The 21,919-nt window shown below is 40.7% G+C and overlaps 1 protein-coding gene and 1 long non-coding RNA gene across 5 annotated transcripts in view; one reads left to right on the top strand and one right to left on the bottom strand.

Annotated features, from left to right (window-relative positions):
- Window positions 1-1,171: 1,171 nt before the first annotated feature.
- On the bottom strand, window positions 1,172-5,652 carry LOC137756192 (uncharacterized). Its single transcript, XR_011072204.1, has 3 exons — window positions 5,537-5,652; window positions 3,785-3,918; window positions 1,172-1,496 (listed from the first exon to the last, which is right to left on the bottom strand). It is a non-coding gene; the product is annotated as an uncharacterized lncRNA (long non-coding RNA).
- A 1,360-nt stretch (window positions 5,653-7,012) lies between these two features.
- Window positions 7,013-21,919, top strand: part of CHRDL1 (chordin like 1) — a 116,783-nt gene continuing 101,876 nt past the window's right edge. The window contains exons 1-2 of one of the 4 annotated variants that reach the window (XM_068532784.1): window positions 7,013-7,395; window positions 10,939-11,087. In XM_068532784.1, the coding sequence (XP_068388885.1) occupies window positions 7,244-7,395; window positions 10,939-11,087 (301 nt within the window). In that variant the 5' untranslated portion in view covers window positions 7,013-7,243. The remainder of the gene's footprint in view (window positions 7,396-10,938; window positions 11,088-21,919) is intronic. The other 3 variants (XM_068532782.1, XM_068532785.1, XM_068532783.1) reach the window with 3 other exon arrangements.

Below are 21,919 nucleotides of genomic sequence, written 5' to 3'. Positions count from 1 at the left end.
AGTGTGGAATAGCTCTCACATTTGGCCTAAGGAAAGGGGGCAGGGAGGAAAAGTGAGGATGGAAAGAACTAATAGGTATCTACTATATGTCAGGCACTGAGCCAGACCCTCCACATATATTAGGCCACTGAACCTCCACAGCAGCATTATCGTCATCCTCTTTTTACATGGAAGGAAACAGACTCAGAAAAGTTATATGACTTGTTGGGACTCAAACCCAGGAATGCTTGATTCTAAAACCATGGTTAAGACAATGAGATAGGCACTTCTGTTGGTTCTGCTGAAGAATAATAGTGGATGCTCTGCTACCTAGCTTTGGAATAAAGGCAAATACTGTGGGAGGTTCATGGCAGTTCTAAAGAACTGTGGGTACCTTGAGGTCCTATAGTAAGCTATCTAAGCAGATGCAATTTAAAGTGATTAAATGCTCTATAGCAATAGAGCTTCTAGGGAAGCAGTTTCTATTCCGCCATATTGCATTTTCTATGTACAGTATAACACTTGGGCATACTAGATCTCCAGTTTGTTTTTACAACGTCCCTAGTTAACAAGGTTTACATACCTTTGTGAGACAGCTTGAAAATGTAGTTAAACTATGTGAAAAATCCTCAGTCAGAAGTGAATGTGTTTTATGCTCTGCCCATTTGACTCATTCATGGTTACTGTGGGCACGCTACAATTTTGAATCAAGGAATACACTCCCTTTCATCTTTTAGATATTTATTATAATCCTGCACAGTATGATGAGTTTACCTCAATTTTAAAAATAAATATGTTCCCGAAATTTTCCATAAACCAAATTTTGCTTTTTCATTGGCCTTTATGATAAATCTGGAGATGTGCTCCTTTGGGAAGAGAATCACATAAAATGCTCCCACAAATATCTTAAAATCAGTTCAAAGGAAAATCATTTCCTTAAAATACTATTCAGATATAACACAAAGAACAAATAAAAAATATCTTGGGTTATTTTTGTTTGATACAGTAACTGAAAGGCATAAATGGAAAATGACAGCTTAACTAAGAAGAACACATTGAACCAAAAAATAATGGCTTCTATTAATTCTATTTCCAAGATTCTATAAGCTGCTCTGTTTACTTTTCTGGTTTTCATAAAGTATGAGAAAACAGAATTGTTTTTACTGGTGGTATCAGCAGTCAGGATTGGGCAGATTACGCTGCAAAAAGAAGCAACCTCCAAATCTCACAAGCTTAAAACACACAAAGTCCCATTTATCACTCACTTTAGACTCCCAAAATAATTCTGATGGGGGCTTTGCTCATCTTAGTCACTCAGAAACTCAGGCTTCATTTCAATACATGCATTCATGATTCCTGTGATAGTGGGCAGGGAATGGGGCAAGTTGTTATGCACTAGCTCTTGGTTTCCAACCTGAAGTAACACATCGCTTTTCCTAAGATTTCAATGGCCAAAGCAAATCAGATGGTCATGCTCAATCCCATAGCAGGAAGGGGGGTAAAGTTCTACCATGAACCTGAAAGGAAGAAAGACAGAAATATTAGATGAACCGCACTAATGACAACCAATTCTGTGTTATAGCACTTTTTAGAAATGATCAACAGGAAGAAAATACAACAAAGACAAAAACTCAGTAACAAACATGAATACACACAAGTGATAAAGGGGCTCATATTAAATACAGCTTAAGGGTCCTAAAAGGTCAACTTCTAAATATTGAATCAAATATTTGATTAATACAAACTTTAGGTTGGTCTGATTTTCTGTATAAAGAAATAAACATACACCATAATATACTCCTCATTAATCTTTATGTGTCCTGCCATTTTATTTGAAAGTTAATCAAATAACCAGAGTTTTCCAGGTTCAAACGGGATAAGAAGCATTTAAAAAGGCTAAAATATGTATTCTCAGAACATTGTTCAGCACTAATCATTCTGTAATACCTCCATTTTCACATTCATTTCTGCCACTTTTGACAACATGGATGGACCTTGAGGGCATTATGCTAAGTGAAATAAGTCAGATAGAGAAAGACAAATACTGTATGATCTCACTTATATGTGGTATCTTTAAAAAAAAAAAAAAAAAAGCCAAACTTTGAAACAGAGAGTAGAATGGTGGTTGCCAGGAGCTGGGGGATGAGGGAAATGAGGAGATGCTGGTCAAAGGGTACAAACTTCCAGTTATAAGATAACTAGGTTCTGGGGATCTAACGCACAGCATGGTGACAATAGTTAGCATATAGTTAAATATATAATATAACTGTATTATATACTTAAAAGTTGCTGAGAGAGTAGATCTTAAATGTTCTCTCCACAGACCAAAAAAAAATGTAATTATGTGAGGTGATAGACGTGTTAACTAACATTATTGTGGTAATCATTTCACAATATATACATGTATCAAATCATCATGTTGTACATCTTAAACAACTCACACAATGTTCTATGTCAATTAAATCACAATAAAGCTGGAAAAAAATAAAATGACTGTGTTCTGCAACACGCTGTATACAAGATCAACACACAACAATCAATTGCATTAATATAGACTAGCAGTGAACCCTGGAAACCAAAATTAAAAACACAATAACATTTGCAATTGCTCCAAAGAAAATGAAATACGTAGGTATGAATCTAACAAAACACATACAGATTCTATACGCTGAAAACTAGAAAGCATTGCTATATGAAATCAAAAAAGACCTACAGAAATGGAGAAACATATTGTGTTCACGGATTGGAAGACTCGACAGATTAGAGCTGTCAATTCTTCCTAACTTGATCTATAGGTTTAATGCAATTCCTATCTAAATCTGAGAAGGGTGTATTGTAGACATAGACGAGCTTATTCTAATATTTATACAGAAAGGTACGGGACCCAGAATAGCTAAAACAATCTTGAAAAGGAAGAATAAAGTGGGGGGAACCACTCTACTTGATATTAATCCTACTAATGTCTATAATGATAAAAACTGGGTGCTGTTGTTGGAGGGATAGACACAGAGATCGATGAAACAAAAGAGAGAAACCAGAAATAGACCCATACAATACCCAACTGATGTTTGACCAAGGTGTAAAAGCAGTTCAATGAGGGAAGGATAGTTTTTTAAAAAATGATGCTGGAGCAATTGGACATCCATAGGCAAAAAAGTGAACCTCAATCTAAATCTCACACCTTATATAAAAATTAACTCCAAATGGATCATAGGTTTAAATGTAAAACTTAAAACTATAGTACTATAAAATATAGGAAAAAAATTTGGATCTAGGGCTAAGCCAAGCGTCCTTAGACTTAATGTCAAAACAGAATCCATAGGAGGAAAAACTGACAAACTGGACCTCATCAAAATTGAAAACTTTGTTCTATAAAAGCCTATGGGAAGAGGATGAAAAGACAAACTGCAATCTGGGGGAAAGTATTTGCAAACCACGTATGCAACAGAGGATTAGTACCTAAAATATATAAAGAACTCCTAAAATTCAGCTGTAAGAAAACTATCCAATTAGAAGATGTCAAAATACATGAAGAGACATTTCACTGAAAAGGATATACAGATGTTAAATAAACACACAAAAAGATGGTAGCTATCATTAAGCATTAGGGAAATACAGTTTAAAACCACAATGATATATCGCTATACCCCTATCAGAATGGCTAAAATAAAAAATAATGACAACAAGAAATGCAGACAAGTATGTAGAGAAACTGGATCTCTCATTCATTCCTGCTGGGAATATAAATAGTACAGCCACTCTGAAAAGCATATGGCGGTCCTTACAAAACGAAACATGCACTTACCATACAATCCAGGAACTATACTCTAGGGCATTTATTCCAGAGAAATGAAAACTTAGGTTCATGCAAAATCAGTAGACAAATGTTCATAGCCCCTTTATTTGTAACTGCCGAAATCTGGAATCAATCCAGATGTCCTGCAATAGATGAATGGTTAAATAAGCTGTGATACAGCCATGCCATGGAATACTACTCAGCAGCAAAAGGAACAAACTCTTGATACTGGAACATCTTGAATGGATCTCCAGAGACTTATGTTGAGTGAAAAGAGCCAATTTCAAAAGGTTACCTATGTATGATTTCCATGTAATATTCTTAAATGACAAAATTATAGAGATGAAGAACAGTTTGGTGGTTGCCAGGGAGTAGGAAGAAGAGGAGAGAAGATGAGTAACACTGGAGCCCCTTGTGGTGTTGGCACTGTTTAGCATCTTGACTATGGTGATGATCACATCAACCTACACGTGACAAAATTTCACAGAGCTATACACACAGGCAGATGGGTGCATATAAAACTGGTGAAATTGGAATAAGGTGGATGGATGGTATTGATGTCAATTCCCTGTTTGTAATATTGTACTATAGTTATGCATGATGTTACCACTGGGAGTGAAGGGTATTTGAGATCCCTCTGAATTATTTCTTACAGTTGCATATAAATCTATGATTATCTCAAAATAAAACATTTTTTAAGAATGAATATGAGATGATCTATGCTCTAATCTCCATTTAATAAGTAGAGAAAAATAAGGCATAGAGATAATAATCAGTTTAGCTTGAATAAGATCTGGTAGGAAGTCTAGGTTAGGACCCATGTTGGAGTTCCCAATTCAGAAATCAAGACTGGAACTAATACAAGAACCAACAGCATTTACACTAATGAAGAACCGTTTAGAGAATTCCAGCACCCCCTTATACAGTTGCCAAGTGTACAAGAGATCCTGAGCAAAAACTGCCCAGTAGAAAAGAACCATTCGATCATAATAAATCATTTTAAGCTTTTAAGGTTTTGGGATGGTTTGTTATGCAGTAATCAGAGTACTACATCAAGCAAGGGGAGCCAGTGGTTGTAGCCAAATAGATGAGCTCTTAAATCTCAGTGAGTCTACTGATTTTAAATGCTAAGATCCATGTTTGTCCCAGGCTGTTCCCTGAAACCCATTTTCCTGAATACTCTCTCAGTATGTTGAGAGTGATGATGGGGGTTGGGGGATGTAGATACAAAGGAAATTGAACAACCAGTCCTTGGCCTTGAAGAACTCAGTGTAGTGAGACAAAACATCAGTGCCTTAAATGGCTTGAGAACAGTTATAAGGCAACAAATCAGCAAGTTCAAACTAATATAGTACAGCACAGATTGAATGCATGTGGCAATGTAAATGTATGGCTACCCAAGCAGCAGGATGGAGCTAGACATTTTGGGCCCTGAAGGCAACATTTCAGAAAGGGCCCCCCTTTCTTTGTTAACAGTGAAATAATCATCTCCAGCAATTCAGGGGCTAGTTGGGTGATATTAACACTTGTGAAGGAAGAAAAAGGAAGTAACTTCCAGGGACAATTATTCTTGTTTTAAATTTCCTTTGTTCTCTCTTCCTGATGTATGATTTTTTTGGCAAGTTAAAGTTTCCCTGAGCTTCAGTTTCCTCATCTATAGACTGGAGATAACAGCCAGAGAGTAGTAAATTGAAAGTCAGGAAATCTGAACTGGAATCTCAAATCTATCATTTACTAGCTGTGTGACCTTGGATACATTACCTCTCCGGCCCCCTCCTCCGTCAATTTCTTCTTCTGTGACAGGAAGAGGTTGAGCTAAATGGTCCAGAAGGTCCGCACAAACTCTAACATTTGAGGCCACACAGAGATCATTCAGTTTGTTGTGAGAGTTTAAAAAGTAATGAAGCAACATGGATGGACCTAGAGATAGATTGTCATACTGAGTGAAGTAAGTCAGACAGAGAAAGACAAATATCATATGACATTGCTTATATGTGGAATCTAAAAAAAGGGTACTAATAAACTTGTCTACAAAACAGAAATAGAGTTACAGATGTAGAAAACAAACTTACAGTTACCAGAGGGTAAGTGGGGGGAGGGATAAGTTGGGAGACTGGGATTGACATATACACACTACTATATATAAAATAGATAACTAATGAAGTCCTACTGTATAGCACAGGGAACTCTACTCAATACTCTGTAATGGCCTATATGGGAAAAGAATCTAAAAAAGAGTGGATATATGTATACATAAAACTGATTCACTTTGCTGTACATCTGAAAGTAACACAACATTGTAAATCAACTATACTCCAATAAAAAATTAATTTAAAAAAAAAGTAGTGAAGATGTATATGAAAGTGCTCTGTAAGCCATAACGTGGCATGTAGATGTTAGGAGTATCCATATTATGCAGTTCCACGTCGAAAAGAGCCCTGCAGCTCTCCTCTAAATTTAGGGGCTTAAATATAAATGGGTACTGTCTCTCAAGGCAACGCTTTCAGGCCCTTAGAGGATTCTGGTAATTCTTTGTAACTATACTTCATCGAATAAACACAAATTTGGACTAGTCTGTCCCAGGCTCACCAAGGCATCAGCAGCGCTATTGTGATTTCAAGGATGGGTTCTTGACCCAACTCAAAATCCTAAGGACTGTTAGAACGGTGATGGCTGTGGTGGGCCACTCTAAGTTTTCTTCAAGACACCTAACAGTTAGTGGAGGCCCTTTCCGTGGGGCTTAGGAGCCCTCTGTGGGCGAAAGCAGGTTTCTAAGTCGTCCCCTGTTCCTCCACACACACACCCATCTCCATCCTGCCTTTAAGGGCACCAACGCTTGGTCACTTCATTAGCCGCGACGTGGATCTGGGAGACGCCCGGAAATGATAAGCAGCCTGCTAGGGCATAATTTTCGAGGCCAACTCATCCTGCGTCCCGCGCATCGGCTCAGGACCAGGCCAGGTGCACGCAGAGAGGCCGTCGTGCGGGAGGAGAGGGGGTTGCGGGCTTCCAGCGGGGAAGTCAGAGGGTAGCCGGGGTCTTCAGGCCGCGCGCGAGCGGCGGGGAGCTCCTAGGTGCATCCAGCGCAGAGGTGGGTGGAGGGGCCGGAGGAGATGTGCGGTCCCTTTAAGACCCCAACGCTCGCTTAGCCAGAGGAGGGGGGGGGGGTGCCGTGTGGGCGCTGCGTGATGGGAAAGTCGCCGGCTGAGCCTCACACTTTCTCCCGATTTCTTAACTTTCGGGTCGGGGGAGCGGGGAGAGAGCGGCGGTGCCGGGGCGGAGAAGGGGTGCGGGCTTGCAGCGGCTGCTTGCTCGCGGAATTCCCGCCCGCGCCGAGCGGCCGGCCTCTCGGGCCAAGTGGGGAGCGGGCGGCGGGCGGGCAGGTGGCCCCGGGCCGCCGCGCCCGCGCCTTGGCTCTGCCCCCGGGAGCCGAGCGAGCCGCTGTTCCCTCGTGGTGTGAGGGCGGTGATGTTTTTCCTCCCACCCACTTTTGAGTCCCCCCTCCCCCCTCGCGCGCACTCCAGCTCTCGCCACAACCTGCGAGTCCCCGTCCTCGGAGGAGCGCCCCGGGGAGCTCGGAGCGCTTGCACGCGTGGAAGACGGAGGAGGCCGGTGGCCAGGTCAGTGAGCGGTGTCCGGCGCCCGTTTCCCCTCCCTTCCTTTCCAGCCTTTGCACAGGTGGGCCGTCTTCCCCCAGGGCGCCCAGAACTTCCCCGACCTGCCACCCTAACCCGCTCTCCGCCGCAGCTGCCCGCGGCCCGGCTGGAGGTGGAACCCAGGGCGCCAGACCAAGGCAGGTCGGAGGGCCCCGGATTCGAACTCACCACTCGCCACTCTCGCTCGGCCTGCGTAGTTCCAGGCTCTGGAGCTGCGGGGAGGCCACTTGGGTAGCTAACTAACGGGTTTCTACGGTCCCCTTAGTGATCGCATGTGTCCCGAGCCTTTTGCTGGCTTGCTGAGGTGCCCTGGCCCCGTAGGTAGTTCATACGTGCTCAAGTTAACCAAACAGGGCGGACTGGGCGAGGAGCTCCTCTATGCTCCCTCTGGACATCTGCCTCATTTTCCGGCCCGGACCACTGGGGTCTGGGCTGGAGACGCTAGGCTCGGGGAGCAACGCAGTGTTGCCAGAACTTAGGGCCTAGAAAGCCTGCCTTCTGGTCCCTGCCGGCCCTGCCACTAACTTTATGAGAATGGGCAATTGAGTTCTCTGGGCTCCAGGGTGCCCATTTTGAAGGTGGAGTTGTTGTGGGGAATAAAATGAAATGATAGATAGCAAAGGTGTTTTGCAAGCCAAATGGCGGGGCATTGTTCTTCAGTCATAGCAGCGATGAAGGCATCTCGACTCAGACCAGAGAGACACCCTGGCCTGAAGCTGCCATTTTTCAGTGACAACCTACCACCAGTGAACCGAGCTTTTCTTGTTGGGTGGTAGACCGGGGAGAGGATTTTAGCTGATGGACACGGGCCTGAGAATCCAGTGTCTTCATATTGTTTGTTGGAAAGAGAATTGTTACGCTGGAGGCTGTCCCACAGATGATAGTGAATGTGAGATTGCAAGGGCATTGAAGCCTCTTGGCAGGATTAAAGAAACACCGTGGGTCCTGAAGAGCTGGCCGATGTGCTCATCCCTTAGCCTTCCTTTGGGAACGTCTCTGGTTCTGTTCTACCCAGGAGACCTCTCCTGTGAACCGACAGACCCCTGACACTTGATGGCGCAGATTGCCTTGCAGCCCCAGCCTGGCAAGGAGCCCTTGGTCCCTTTGCTTGATGCAAATGAACTTTGTGAATGCTTGTTTCACGGAGGCACCTTAATGGATACATTCCTTTAGGTTCTGACCTGTTTCTTTTTCTCTTGTAAAGCCCACTCACCCTCTCCCACTCTGCAGTGTTAGTCCCAGAGTTTTGTTTTCTTTGTTGTTTTCTTGTTGGGGCCTGGATGCCCCCAAAATATGTCAATGGCTACATTTCTAAGTAACCTGTAAAAGAGCCAGTGCAAGTTCAACGGCACAACGGCCTGTGTGAAGCAGACAGAGAGTTAATACCGAAATAACTCCAGTTAACTGGGTCAAAGTGTAATTTGAAAAATTAAGGACAGTTTGGCTCTTTGCAAGTGTAAGAGTCGGCATGCTTGCTGAGCAATGCTTGCTGGTGTTTATTGCTGCAGCCCCAACAAATGTCTTGAACTGCCCCCCTCCCCCAAAAGAAAAAGTTAAAGCGATAAAGAGAAATTGAACGGAGACCTGGGGAGGGAACTCTTCCAGGTTTATAGCTCTGCACAGAATACAAAGGCAGGACTTCAGGATCTTGTAAATCAGAAGTGATTATTTATAAAGAGATTCCTTTTCTGATGTTCTACATCCCAGCCGGGGAGGCCACACAGATGACAGGAACGCCAAAAGAGATTAATTGCTCTCTAGTCACCAACTTTTCTCTTTGCTCATACCATTAGTTGAGACCCAAGAAAAGCAAAAAAAATTCTAAGAGCCGTTTTCTTGCCAGCTTGAATTATGAGGCAATGCTACTGTTCACCGAATCACCCAACTATTGTACAAGAAAAACAACCCGGTTGGTTCTTGCATGGGGAGACCCGAAAACCGTGGTTTCAGAAATCCCCCCTGAGACCCATTGCGAGTGTGATAAATTGGATTTCAGCGGTTAAAAAAAAAAAATCTTTCTCATTTGGAGGCTTGGGGGATAAGCTTATTAAAGTAGGCTCAGGAAGAGCCTCACCGGGATGAGGAGCTGTGTTAAAGCGTTCGTGGAAATGATTTGCTTCAGTGGAACCTGGTAACTCTCAGAGGACAGAGGTAGACATTCCAGTGATTGAAGCTGGGCCAAAAGCTCACAGAGGGGACCAAGACATGAGAACCCAGGTCTTTGGAAGGCTAGGAACATGTCCCAGGAGAATTTATCCTTGTTTAAGGAGCGGGGAGGACGTAGAGAGGCAGACCAGTTCTGCAAATCCTGGCTGATAGCATAACTTATTCTCTATGGACAGTTTTTCTTTGGTTGCATACTCGTAATTTGAAACAATGGATTTTAAATTACCTGGCCAACTTCATAGCGTTTAAAGTAAGAGCTGTGGCATCCACATCATGGCCCAAAGACAATTCAGCTCTCCGGAATGATCATCTTGCATTCCATCTAGCTCGCTATACTCAATATTTAGGTTGGACCCTCTGAAAAGATCGTTGAGCTCAGTTCCCATCCAATGTTGACCCCAGATTGAAATGTGGTGTTTCTCGAATTATTTAAATATTTTCAAATCACCCATTGGAAGAGTTTTGCCAACTCTAAAGTCTATGGAAATGACCTGTGTTTGGATATGAGCTATAGCAAACCTTCTGTGTTCTGAGGCTCAAAAGGTTTAAGATTTCCACCCCTTAGACTGGAAATGCATGTCTCCTATTTTTAAGAATTGTAGGTGCTTTTTTGATGGTCTTTTGCATGGTGATGCAATGTGAACACATTACCTGTTTAAGTTTGCCCACTATCCCTTAAAAATGGTCCATTTTAAATTTCCATTTCACAAGGGACTTCATGTGAGAGGAATATGCCTAAACCATTCAGGTGTTTAAATTGCATCCATTTGCTAATTACATCTATCTTTTCTAACATAAGTACCCAAACCGAAGATCCTTATAGATCTCATAGGAGACACAGAAGAAACATTGATCACTCGTGCCTCATCCCTGAAGGATTAATAATAACGGTAGTCTTGAAGCTAAGATCAGTTAACTTTCATTTCAGAAATTGTTTGGGTCACTGCCTATTATTTTTGTTTGCCAAAATTTTTTGCCATTTTGTTGCCATTTTGCAAACCCCAGTTTCCCTTTTCTCCCAAAGAAAATCTCTTGAGAAATCAACTTTAATTCCCTTAGAAATGAGGATTTCAAAATTTATTTTTACTTTCCTATGACTTGCCTGCAAGGATTTAGCCTCAGCGTTGGATAGGAATGTATGTTCATCCACTTGAATTTCTCCCCACAGTCTTTGCAAGACAGGAGAGGCAAGTTCTCTTTTCTTAGCAGAAAAACAATGCTTGCACTTATGTAAATTCTCCAGCACTTTTTCCCCAGCAAGTTAGGAGCCTAAGCATCAGAGATCTCCATCAGTTCCAGAGGATCTGTTCTAAGTCTTTTTTTCTGCTTTCTTCCCAACAGCTTGAGTACACAGGGCCCTGAAAGTTTCAAGTTGCCTTTTGCAGTGGCCAGAATGAGAAGAAAGTGGAAGATGGGAGGCATGAGACACATCTTCTCCTTGTTGCTGTTCTTTCTTTTCCTAGAAGGAAGCAAAACAGAGCAAGTAAAACGTAAGTGTCTTGAGTTTAAAAAACAAGATACTTTCTTGTAATTTCTTTGAAAATGTGATTATAATCTGAAGTGATTGTGATTTAGCCCAAATGTGGCCATGCCATTATTCTAAGAGAAGAAAGTGAATGTTACTGGTTTATTGCCTGAGTTGGTAAAAGAATGAGAGCTTTGAATCGGGCTAACTAAATTCGGGGCTGTTTTTCTGATTATCATATAGTTTTCATCTCATAGAACACATGACACATTAGCCTATTTTCCTTTTCCTGTTCTAAACTGTACAAATCTCATTCCATTTTACGTAATTCTTGAAATATCTGACAGATGAGCTGGATTTTTTCCCAAATTTCAGACTCTTCAGCAAAGGTTTTCAGTTTATGAAAAAGAATAACACCGAAAAGAAAAAAGAAAAAAGTAAAGCAGGCTCTGCCTCTTCCCTTCTGCTGAAAAACGAAGAAGGAAAAAACCTTCACATGAACTGGGTTGAGATGAAAAATCCTTTGAGGAAATTGAGATTCCAGGGACCGTGAGCAAATTGGATGCCATTTATTGAAAGGAACGTCCCCGCAAAGCCAGGGAATATTTCTAGAAAGTCAGCGATCCGTGTGATGGGCTGACACATTGGAGAAAGCAGAGTGGCAGGAAAGGGGGGTAAGTAACCCTCCTCGCAGCCACATTTGGGAGATTTATGAGTAACCGTTGACACCTCTGCTCTTGTTAGGAGCTTTCTGCTTGCCTTTGCCCACTGTGAGCCTCACCTTCTTTGGGCCACTTGCAGTCACCTCTGAGGTGGACCCTGGCCCTAAATTTGAAGGAAAAGCCATCGCTCTAGTTCCCCTTTTTGGCTGCATCAAAAGAAGCACAAAGTGGAACTGGTCCAAGAGGGGCATTCTCTGCTCCACTGAACTTATTCATGAGAAGGAACTGTGCAAATATGCTTGGTAGGAGCTGAAACAGCATCTGAAGCCCATCACTTAAACATTTATCTCCTTTATCAGCATAAGTTAAATATATCAGGCATGAGGCTTGCTGACAGGGAGAACAGTGCCAAACCTGTTCCATTGTTACCTGTGTTTCTGCCCCACTACGATTTTCATAGTAAAGTGAGTCTCCTTCCTGGGGGAAATAGTGCTTTTGATTAGGCTTTTAAACATGAGTAATCCGTGGTGATATCTAGTATGATCGAGGCACAGAAGGAAGTTTAGCAGGACACAGGATCAGTAAGGAAGCTTGGATCAGCCTCTTCTCTTGCAGTCCTCAACCGACCTCCTTCTCCTTCTACTTGAATATGTAGTCAACCTCAGAACCCTCCTCTTCCAGAAGTCCTCCTTGATTTAAGTGGATATGATAGAAAAGTTGTCCATCCATTCTCAGCTAAGCTCACAAGCAGCTGGGCTTAAAAATCCTTCCTCTCTTAGGAAGAAACTTCCCTTCTGGACTTATTGGCAGCATGCGGAAGCTTGCAACCGTTAGAAGACCATCTCTTCTGGGAAGCCTTCCATAGTCGTGAAGAATTGAGGAATATTGTCCATGCAACTTAGAGCTTAACTGACACACCAAAGAAAAATATGATTGAAAAACGATTGACAGACCGCCAAAACTATCACTCTCTGACATTTCCTACTGCTTATGAGTCTGTCCCAAGCCCCTTTGATACTCAGTTGGTGTCAAAATGATTATGTAACAGATGGCCTAGGGGACCAGTTCTGGTCTAGTGTTTCAGGCTTATAGTCAGATAATGAGGCTAAGGTCATGGTCATTCCCTGAATGAGCCACTCAGCATCACTCTTCGTGGCCACACCCAAGCTAACCATCTCGAAGACATGTGCAAAGTTACCTCCACTAAAAGGAAACTCTCAAAGCATATGCCCTAGGTATCTAGGTATGTTGCCTTGATACACACACACACACACACACACACACACACACACACACACTACATGCGCAGAGATTTATATTACAGCTCTAAGAGAAGTTAGAAGCAGTGGGTAATGGTTACATAAATGATCCATGTAATGTACTATTATGCTACCATTCAAACACTGCTTATTGAAAATTTGATAGCCCGGGAAAATGCTTATATTAACTTATTTTAAAATTCCTTAAATTATAAAATTAATAATACTCATTGTACAAAATGATATGAAAGTATCTGAACTTCATAAAGAACCTGTATCTCTCAACACCCATCCCACTCCCCAGGGATGACCGTTACTAATAGTTTGCTGTGTGTTCTTCCAAACTCTTTTCTCTGTGTGTTATAAAAACATATATAAATGTCTGTAGCATTTTTTCTTTTACAAAAATTGGATATTATATGTATTTTTTTCTGTAACCTGCTTTTATTCAGCAGTGTGTCCAGGACATCCTTCCATGTCAGAACATTGCAGTGTAACAGTACCATATTCTTTCTAATGTCTACATAGTTCCCAATTATATGAGTGTGCCATGGTTTGTTTAACCAGTCCCTATTTGTAGATATTTAGGTTGTTTCCAGTTTTTGCTATTATTTATTATAAGTAAGGCATTAATGGATGCCTTAAGGCACTTAGGCAAGTATTTATGAGTAACTGTTAGGTCAAAGTGTATGTTCAGTTTTAATCTTGGTAAGAACTGTCAAATTTCCTTCAAAAAAAGTTGTATCAATTTATGCTTCCACCATCTTTGTATGCATGTCCATTTCGAATTCCTTCACTGAAAGTATTATTAATCTTTGTATTTTAGGGCCAGTTTAATAGGGGAAATAATATTTCAGTTTTGTTGTGATATTTTCCTATTACTGGAGTATCTTTTCAATTATTTTTAATTCAATTGTATTTCTTCACTGAATTGGCTTTCATTTGGGTGCATGTCTTATTGATTTGCAAAAGCTTATTTATTAACATAACATCAAATGTTTTTATTAACTTTTGTATTTCACATATTATTTTCCCAGTCTGCCATTTGATTTAAACTTTGTATAAGTTGTACTTTCCCATACAGAATTTTTAAATTTTCTTGTAGTCAGATCTGTCGTTCATTTCCTTTATGGCTGCCCTGTGCGGCATGCGGGATCTTAGTTCCCTGACCAGGGATTGAACCCGTGCCCCCTGCAGTGGAAGCGAGGAGTCCTAACCACTGGACCATGAGGGAATTCCCTCCCACTCCATATTCTTGTATTTTCTTCTACTGCTTCCATAATTTGGGGTTTTACCCATAATTCTCTGTTCTATCTGAACATATTTATATTCATGCCTGGTGTGCAATAGGGAGCTAATTTTTTATCTCTGGGTGGTAGGTGCACGACTGTTACTTTTGTTCATTTTTGTACTTCTCTTTATTACAAAGTTTCCACGATTGGCAAATACTTCTTTTACAACAGGTAAAAGTCCTTTAAAGTAAAAGGACATCTTGTTTCCCATATTTCTACCGTCGAGTTCTAGAGAAGGGTATAGGTATGGGAGTGGAAGGAGTAAAAAGAGGTTTTTTTTTTTAATTAAAAAAAAAAAAAACTAGAAAAACTTCAGGAAACATGTAAGTGTAAGGTTAATAAAGCTTCCCGTCTCTCTTTGTTCCCTGATACCATTTTATGCAAGGAAGCCAAGGTTTTTGATTTTTCACGGGCTGGTTCGAGTGTAAGTTTCTAGGTCAAGGCAGATGCTCTTGTAGCCTGTTTGCTGTCCTGTTTTAGGCATCAGGGTGGAATGAGGGGGGATGCTGTTATGGTCAAAGATGCTCACTCAATTGGTGTAGAATCTGAGGAGGTCTGGAGAAAATGCTTTAATTGCAGAAAGCTGTTTGCACAAGGAAAAGTAGAAGTGGGTGCTACCACTTGCTAGTAGCTAATTAGCCAGAATTCCCTTGCTCTCACAGGAGGGAAAACAGGTTCAGGAACCCAGGAAATACTGACGGTGCATCACAGTGGATAAATGAGCCATTTATGGCTTATATAAAAGTTTGTTATTGTCCAGAAGCAGCAAGGTTTGAGGTCTTTAGCCGGGATAAGGTCTTTGTGTAACTCCATTATGCTCTGTTGTTAAAGTTGTAGTCAAAAGAGGCCAGGAAGCTCTTTTGAAGTTCAAAGAAGCATAACATTCAGTGCTTAATATTCATGCAAATATAGGACAAACAGGCTGAAGGGTTTGCCTCTTCTGGCAATTCTGACTTAGGTAATGAACTATTGATCAAAGTGAGGTAGAAGAATTGAGTTGTTAAGAATATTCAATTACGTATTTCAAATGGACCAGCCTGTGCCAAGGCTGGCAGTCGTCCTGGGGAGAGAAATTGTTCGTGTATTTCGTGGCGTCCATTCCTGCTTTATAAGGTGAGTTAGCTGGATCTTCCAAGGGACTAGATTCTCATTCATTTTTCTCCTCAGGAGAAAAGCTTCCAACGTTTGTATTTGCTTGAAAATGGGCCTCTGAACTTCCCAGGAAGGGCGATTCCCCACAAGAGTGAAGGGAAGGAAGAGGATACTTAGAAAATTTGAGACATGGGGACCATGGCTTTATGGAGCCTACCCAGCCTCTTTATTGTGAAAGCCAACCAGAAAGGCTTGAGTTTTGCACCTCTAGATTCTCACTTGGACATTCGAGGTGATTTTTTTGACAAGAGAAAGAAGCTAGCAGAAGAGTAGACCCGTTGACATCTTAGGGGTTTAAATAGATGGAAGTAGAATAAATGAAGAATACCTTAAAATTAGATAGCTTAATGCTTTTCAAAGTATGTTCATAATTATTTTTTATACTGGGAGGGGTGGGGAACCAGTGGGGTTGGGTATGGAAGCTCTGGAGTCCATGTAGATCCGTGGACTCCAGAGCTCCGTGACTTTCTTACTTCCCTTGGGAACGTTGCTTAATCTTTCCAGCTTTAGTGGTCTTATCAGTACAGTTGGGGAAATAATAGCGCATTGACCGTCAGCATGGTCATTTGAAGAACTGGTGAAACTGCTCACACAGAGTGCTTTGCGACAGTGGCTGGCACACAGTCTTTAAAAAGTGGTAGCGATTCAAGTAACTCTCTTGCAAGCCAAATGATATGATCCCCTTAATTTTCAGATGAGAAACTTGAAACCCAGTGAGGTCAAGTGACTTAGTACAAGGCCAGACAGCAAGTCCAAGGCAGCGCCAGAATGAAAACCCAGGTCTCCAAGTTCGGTGTTCTGTTCACTACACCAGTTTGTGTCTAGCAGTTCTCTGAGGAAGCCAGTGCATTCTCTTGAACAGAAGCCCAGTCCTTTGCACATGGCAGCCACTTAACACATGAGATGAACCGAGTAAATGAATAAAGAACTCTGTAACCAGAATTCCTAAGAGAGGCAGTACACTATTGGGGAGTTCAAAGACAGAGACTAGGGCTAAAGTTATTCTGGAACCTAAATAAGCTAAGCCAAAGGAAATTTGTGAGGAAGGTTAAAAATATGTGCCTTTATGTCCACGCGTCTTAGATTTCCCTGACTTCTCAGTAGGATTGGAATGTCCTCATAGTCTAATGGCGAGTGGACTGTGCTTTAAGTCAGGGGAACCTGGTTTCTGGTCAGTTCTGTTGCTTGCTGTGTGGTATTGGTTGAGTCATTCATGCTCTCTCTGAACTAAAGATTCTCCACTCTCTAACTGAGAGGAATTCTTGCTTTCTGGACAGCACACTAAAGGATGCCAGAATAGGGGTTGGGGAGGTGGGACAAGGGAAACCAAGGCTCTGGTTTTACATACTTGGAGCACACCCGGACTTTTATCATTGACACAAGATTGTTGCAAAGAGTATTTTATTCATTTAAGATTTATAGCCTGCCTACTTCTAAAAAGATTAGATACAGGTTATATATGACAGAATAGTTGCAAGATGACTTTTTAAAAGATGTAAAAAAAAATGGAGGCAATCTGAGGAAAGTAGAAAGGGTAGATGTTCTGAACACCTGCTTTGGTACATTATTCACATTCTAAATTGGCTTATGATTCCTGAAGAGATAAAAAGAGAAACTTTCCATTGGTGGGCAAGAGAAAATTACAGTTTCATCTATAGAGATTTATTTCCCACCTCCCACTTACTCAAACAGTATTAATGATGGGATGTTTGCATGAAGCACATTCTGGGTGGTACAAAGACACCAACTGTAACCTTAATTTCATAGAAGAGAGAAGAAGTGTGTTCGGCATTTCTTTATTAACCCTCTGTAAAGAAAGAGGGCAAGTATTAAATTTTAACTCAGTAAAAGTCTTTCTGTAAGTGCTAAGGAAAAGTGGTCCAGATATTTTAACTTTGGATGATATAAGTTAATTGAAGGCTAGAACATGTAAATGTTATACAAATGGTTGTTTAATATGTCTACTAGACTGGATTGTCAATTATCAGGTGCCCTAAGCAAAGTTTATATTAACGTGATTTTTTCTATTTAAAAACAGTTGCTCATTTTTTAAAAAAAAAATATACCTGAGACAACTCTTTATTTATTTATTTTTGGCTGTTGGGTCTTTGTTGCTGCACGTGGGCTTTCTCTGGTTGTGGCGAGCAGGGGCTACTCTTCCTTGCGGGGTGCGGGCTTCTCATTGCGGTGGCTTCTCTTGTTGGTGGAGCATAGGCTCTAGGCGTGCAGGCTTCAGTAGTTGTGGTGCGTGGCCTTCAGTAGTTTTGCCTCGCGGGCTCTAGAGCTCAGGCTCAGTAGTTGTGGCGCACGGGCTTAGCTGCTCTGCGGCATGTACGATCTTCCCGGACCAGGGCTCGAACCCGTGTTCCCTGCATTGGCAGGCGGATTCTTAACCATTGCGCCACCAGGGAAGGCCCATATGCTCATTTTTTAACATTCAGAAGTACATAAAAGTATTAGGAAAACAAAAGTCATTGGTAATCTCAACATTTACGTTAATCATGGTTAATTGGCATATAGACTTCTAGTCTTTTTTTCTATGCTCAGCTGTACATACATATTATTTTATAAAAATGAAGCACTGTCTTGTAGTGAATTTGGTTTATTATGCCAATTAACGACTGATTCTCTAAAATGCACCTGTAGTGGAGATATAACTCATGTTGTCTAAAGCGAAAGCTGAATATTTTAGATGCCAGTTGCAGAACATGCAAAGTCGCTTCTGTTGTGAAAAGTTCAAGAGCACAACTTGAATTCTTGACCAAGCAGAAAGTAAACCCCTTTTAGCAGAGACTTGTGCAGCTGAGGTGCTGATAGAAAAAACAATTTGTTTTTTTTCGAAGAAGAGCTTTGATTTTTGCCCAAAGTCCTATGCCAGATGACAAGTAAGAGATGATTTTAGCCAGAAAAATTATTCAGATCAGGTTTCACCAGCTGAACAGCCTTTCTGTAAAAGGATCTCCCATGGCCTCATAGTAAAGACTAATGAGAATACCATCAAGTCCCAGTTATCCATGTTAATGGGAGATAGAAGGGCACAATGAATTGAAATTTCATGGAAAATCTCCATTTCTCAACTTAGCCAATAATGTCGCCTTGTTCAACTGTCAAACCTCTTTGAAATATGGACCCTTTTCTTCTCATTGAGTCTGCCCACCTGCTAATAGAAAAGCTAGTAGAAAAGGCTGGTAGTGGGAAGGCCATGCTGTGCATAGGCCACTCAATATATGTTAAGTTGAATTGATTTTGGACGAATGATCCAACAAATAGGAATAAGATAATTAACCCCCAGATAAAGAGGAATAAGCTGTATACTCAAAGTGAAGAACTTGGCTTTTTCCTGGCTTTCCTTTTTCATTGGCTTCCACAGCCTGGACGTGAAGTCTTAAAGCCCTGAGGAAATCTGACTGAGACTTCAATTCTAGAAACCCAATTTCCAGAGAAATAGGACCCTTTTTTTCTGTAGTAACTACTACATCCTGCCCTTCCTCCATTCTGCTTCAAGTTTGATGAATGACAGAAGGAAAGTACTTGGGCTTTTAATTTTTCCTTCACTATTATAGTAGTCTTTTTTAAAAAAAATAAATTCTTAAGGAATTTGTTTACTTGATTTGTCCTCTCATATAATGAACAGCAAAGATTCATCTCTCCCTTTCTACTGACTGTATGTGTTATAATAAAATAAATATTATTGTAATACTTACATGATGATGTGTCTACGGTAATAGCTCTTATCGAAAACAGCTCGTGGGAATATTTTCTTGCCTTTAGACTGGTGATGAAGTTATTGACCTTTTGACCTAGTTCTGGGTGCTAGACAGTAATGGTTGGGCAAAACATTGATGGCATAGTGGCACATCTCTGTTGTTTACTTTTTGTCATCATTGTTTCTGTTAACAGGGGCCCCTAAAGTAGCAGGGATTGCCACTTTTAATTAGGGCCAGCTGAACCATTTGAAAAATAACTATGATGATGCAGGTTGAAGGTCCATCTCAAATGTTAGTTGGAATTCCTTTGGGATCAAGTTCTACTCAACAGATTCCATGAGTTAGTGGTAAGTCATGAATCCTCCAGCTGGTATCTCTCAGGTACTGGCAAGTGATAAGCTTACTTTTCTTGCCTATATCTCCTAGAAGTTGGCGAGGCATCATTGTTTCAATAAAATCAGCTCACTTGTGCTTCTTGTACAAGATGATATACTGGAACTTTAGGTGTGGTCAGTGACGCTGTGTAACTCATGAAATTCACTCCTGGGTGACGGGAGAAAGTTTTTAAAAGTTCAGACTTACAAGCATGTGCTGAAATGGACTTTATCGTAGTTTCTGAAAATTGATCATTGTTCGGTGTACTCATGGAGAGATCAGCTATAATTGTGCTAACCGCTCAATCTTGGACAGCCATGGTAAAAAAATGTCTTAAAGCTTATATGTAATGAATGTAATTGCTATGTAATTGAAAAAAAATCAGTGTCAGTAATTACAGAAGCATTGTTTAATAGCACCAGTGACGTTACTGTTTAGCTCCTTGTCTCTGCCTTCAGTTCCTGAATTTGCTCCTTCCAGGAATAAGTGGATTTCTTTCTGGGGCATAATTGGCAAAATCCCATGTTTCTGAGGTAATAGGACCAAGGTACTTGATGAAGACCATTATATTTGCATTTATGGTCGGGTTTCTCTCCAAAGTTAGTGTTTGAGTAAGATATTTTCATCCTCAAGATGCATAGCTTGTAAGACACTAGTATCGTAATATGAGATAAATGCCATGTGAGTATTATGAGGAAAGTGCTGATAGGTATAAAGAGAATGAAAAAGAACCTTTAGCTGGGGTACTCTTGTCTTCCCAACTAGATTTCATAGCCTTTGAAAGCATGGGCACTATTTCATACTTTATGATTTATCATTGAGATGGATACCAAAAAAATGCAAAATGAAGTCTGCCAGCTGTACCATCTCATATAATCTATTTGAGCATAACTTGACTTCACTACAGACAACACCTGATTCTTTAAAAGGTGAGCAAAGCTGTGTCTCAAAGGTAGGGTGGAAGGGTATTTTGAGAAAAAGTTAGGCAAGAATGTGTGGAAGCCCATTATTTTTCAAGTTCTGAAAGTGGGTGACATGCACCTTACAACCATGTAACAAGACAGGCAAAATGCTATAGTGGTTCCAATCCTTGGCTCTGAGGCCAGACTATTGAGGTTTGAATTCCAGCTCCATACATTGACTAGTCATGTCAACTTAGGCAAGTTACCAAACCTCCCTGTGCCTCAGATTCCGCATCTGTAAAATGGGGCTAATGCGATCTACCTTGTAGGGTTGTGGTGAGAATTTAGTGAATTTATGGATGTGAAACCCTTAGAACAGAGCCTGGCTCATAGGAAGTGTTCAACAAATTTTGTTGTTGTTTTTGTTATTACTATTATCATCATTCTCATCTGGCTCTATGTTTTTCAGGACCTGGTTCCTTGGCTCCTTTTTACATTTATCATCTACTTCCTTAGCCTTTGAGCCAAATTTGAGCAGGAAAATTTAGATCACTCAGTTTCACACATTGTCTAGCAATACTCTTTAGAGGCTGAATTTGGGGCAAACAGAATCTATTGGCTAAAGCAAGTTATTTGAATTATCTGTGGTTTTCATGAATAGTGGTGAGCTCAGGTATACTGAAAGGATCCATTTAATAGTGTCCATGAAATAACCTGTCTTAAAGATATTTCAGAGAAATGATAGCAACTTGCTTAAAAGTTATATGTAAAGAATACCCTCCTTGTGGCATCGCTGTATACTGTTCCTTTGGAAACAGACTTTCCTGCAAGTTAGAATCTTTAACAATTTGGATGTGAGTATTAAAAATATGTAAATGCACTTGAAACCCATTTTTTGAAAGCATGTCTTATTTTAGTGCTTGCTTAATCTTTCAGGGGTCCTTATCTTTTATTATCCCATTTCTTTTTCGTCAAGAAAGGAATAAATCACACAGCCATGTAGATCACATCGCTGATCGTGAAAGCTCATCCAATTTCATATTTTTAGTAGGTAGATCTGATGTCAACTTCTGAGTGAGCTAATTATTTCTGACAGAATAATCCAGAATCAAATACATACTACACAAGCTTCCATCTTAATTTGCGATGCGGATTTAAATCGACAAAGTAATTTCTAGCTTACCTCCATCCAAGGTAAGTGGCTGAAGAACCATACAAGTAAGACAATTTATGCTAGCCTAATAATGCCACTTAAGTAGGCTCCTTCATGGATTTGCTTCTAAGCATATACTCAGATTCTTTTTGAAATGTCTAGATAAGTCGTATATATGAAATACAAATAACTTAGGTGTTTGTCATTTAGATTATAAATTTATTATAGAGAAACAGTCATTCTCCTCTCACCAACATGTGGAAGTTTGCAAAAGGTGCCTCATCTAGATGTTTGTTTTGGGAAATTCGTGATTGTCTCTCCTCAGTTAAAGATGCAGGGATTGTTAAAAATCTTT

The sequence above is a fragment of the Eschrichtius robustus genome, chromosome X (genome assembly GCF_028021215.1).
Source record: "Eschrichtius robustus isolate mEscRob2 chromosome X, mEscRob2.pri, whole genome shotgun sequence".
In the NCBI taxonomy this organism is placed as follows: domain Eukaryota; kingdom Metazoa; phylum Chordata; class Mammalia; order Artiodactyla; family Eschrichtiidae; genus Eschrichtius; species Eschrichtius robustus.
This window is presented reverse-complemented; position numbering and strand designations above follow the sequence as displayed.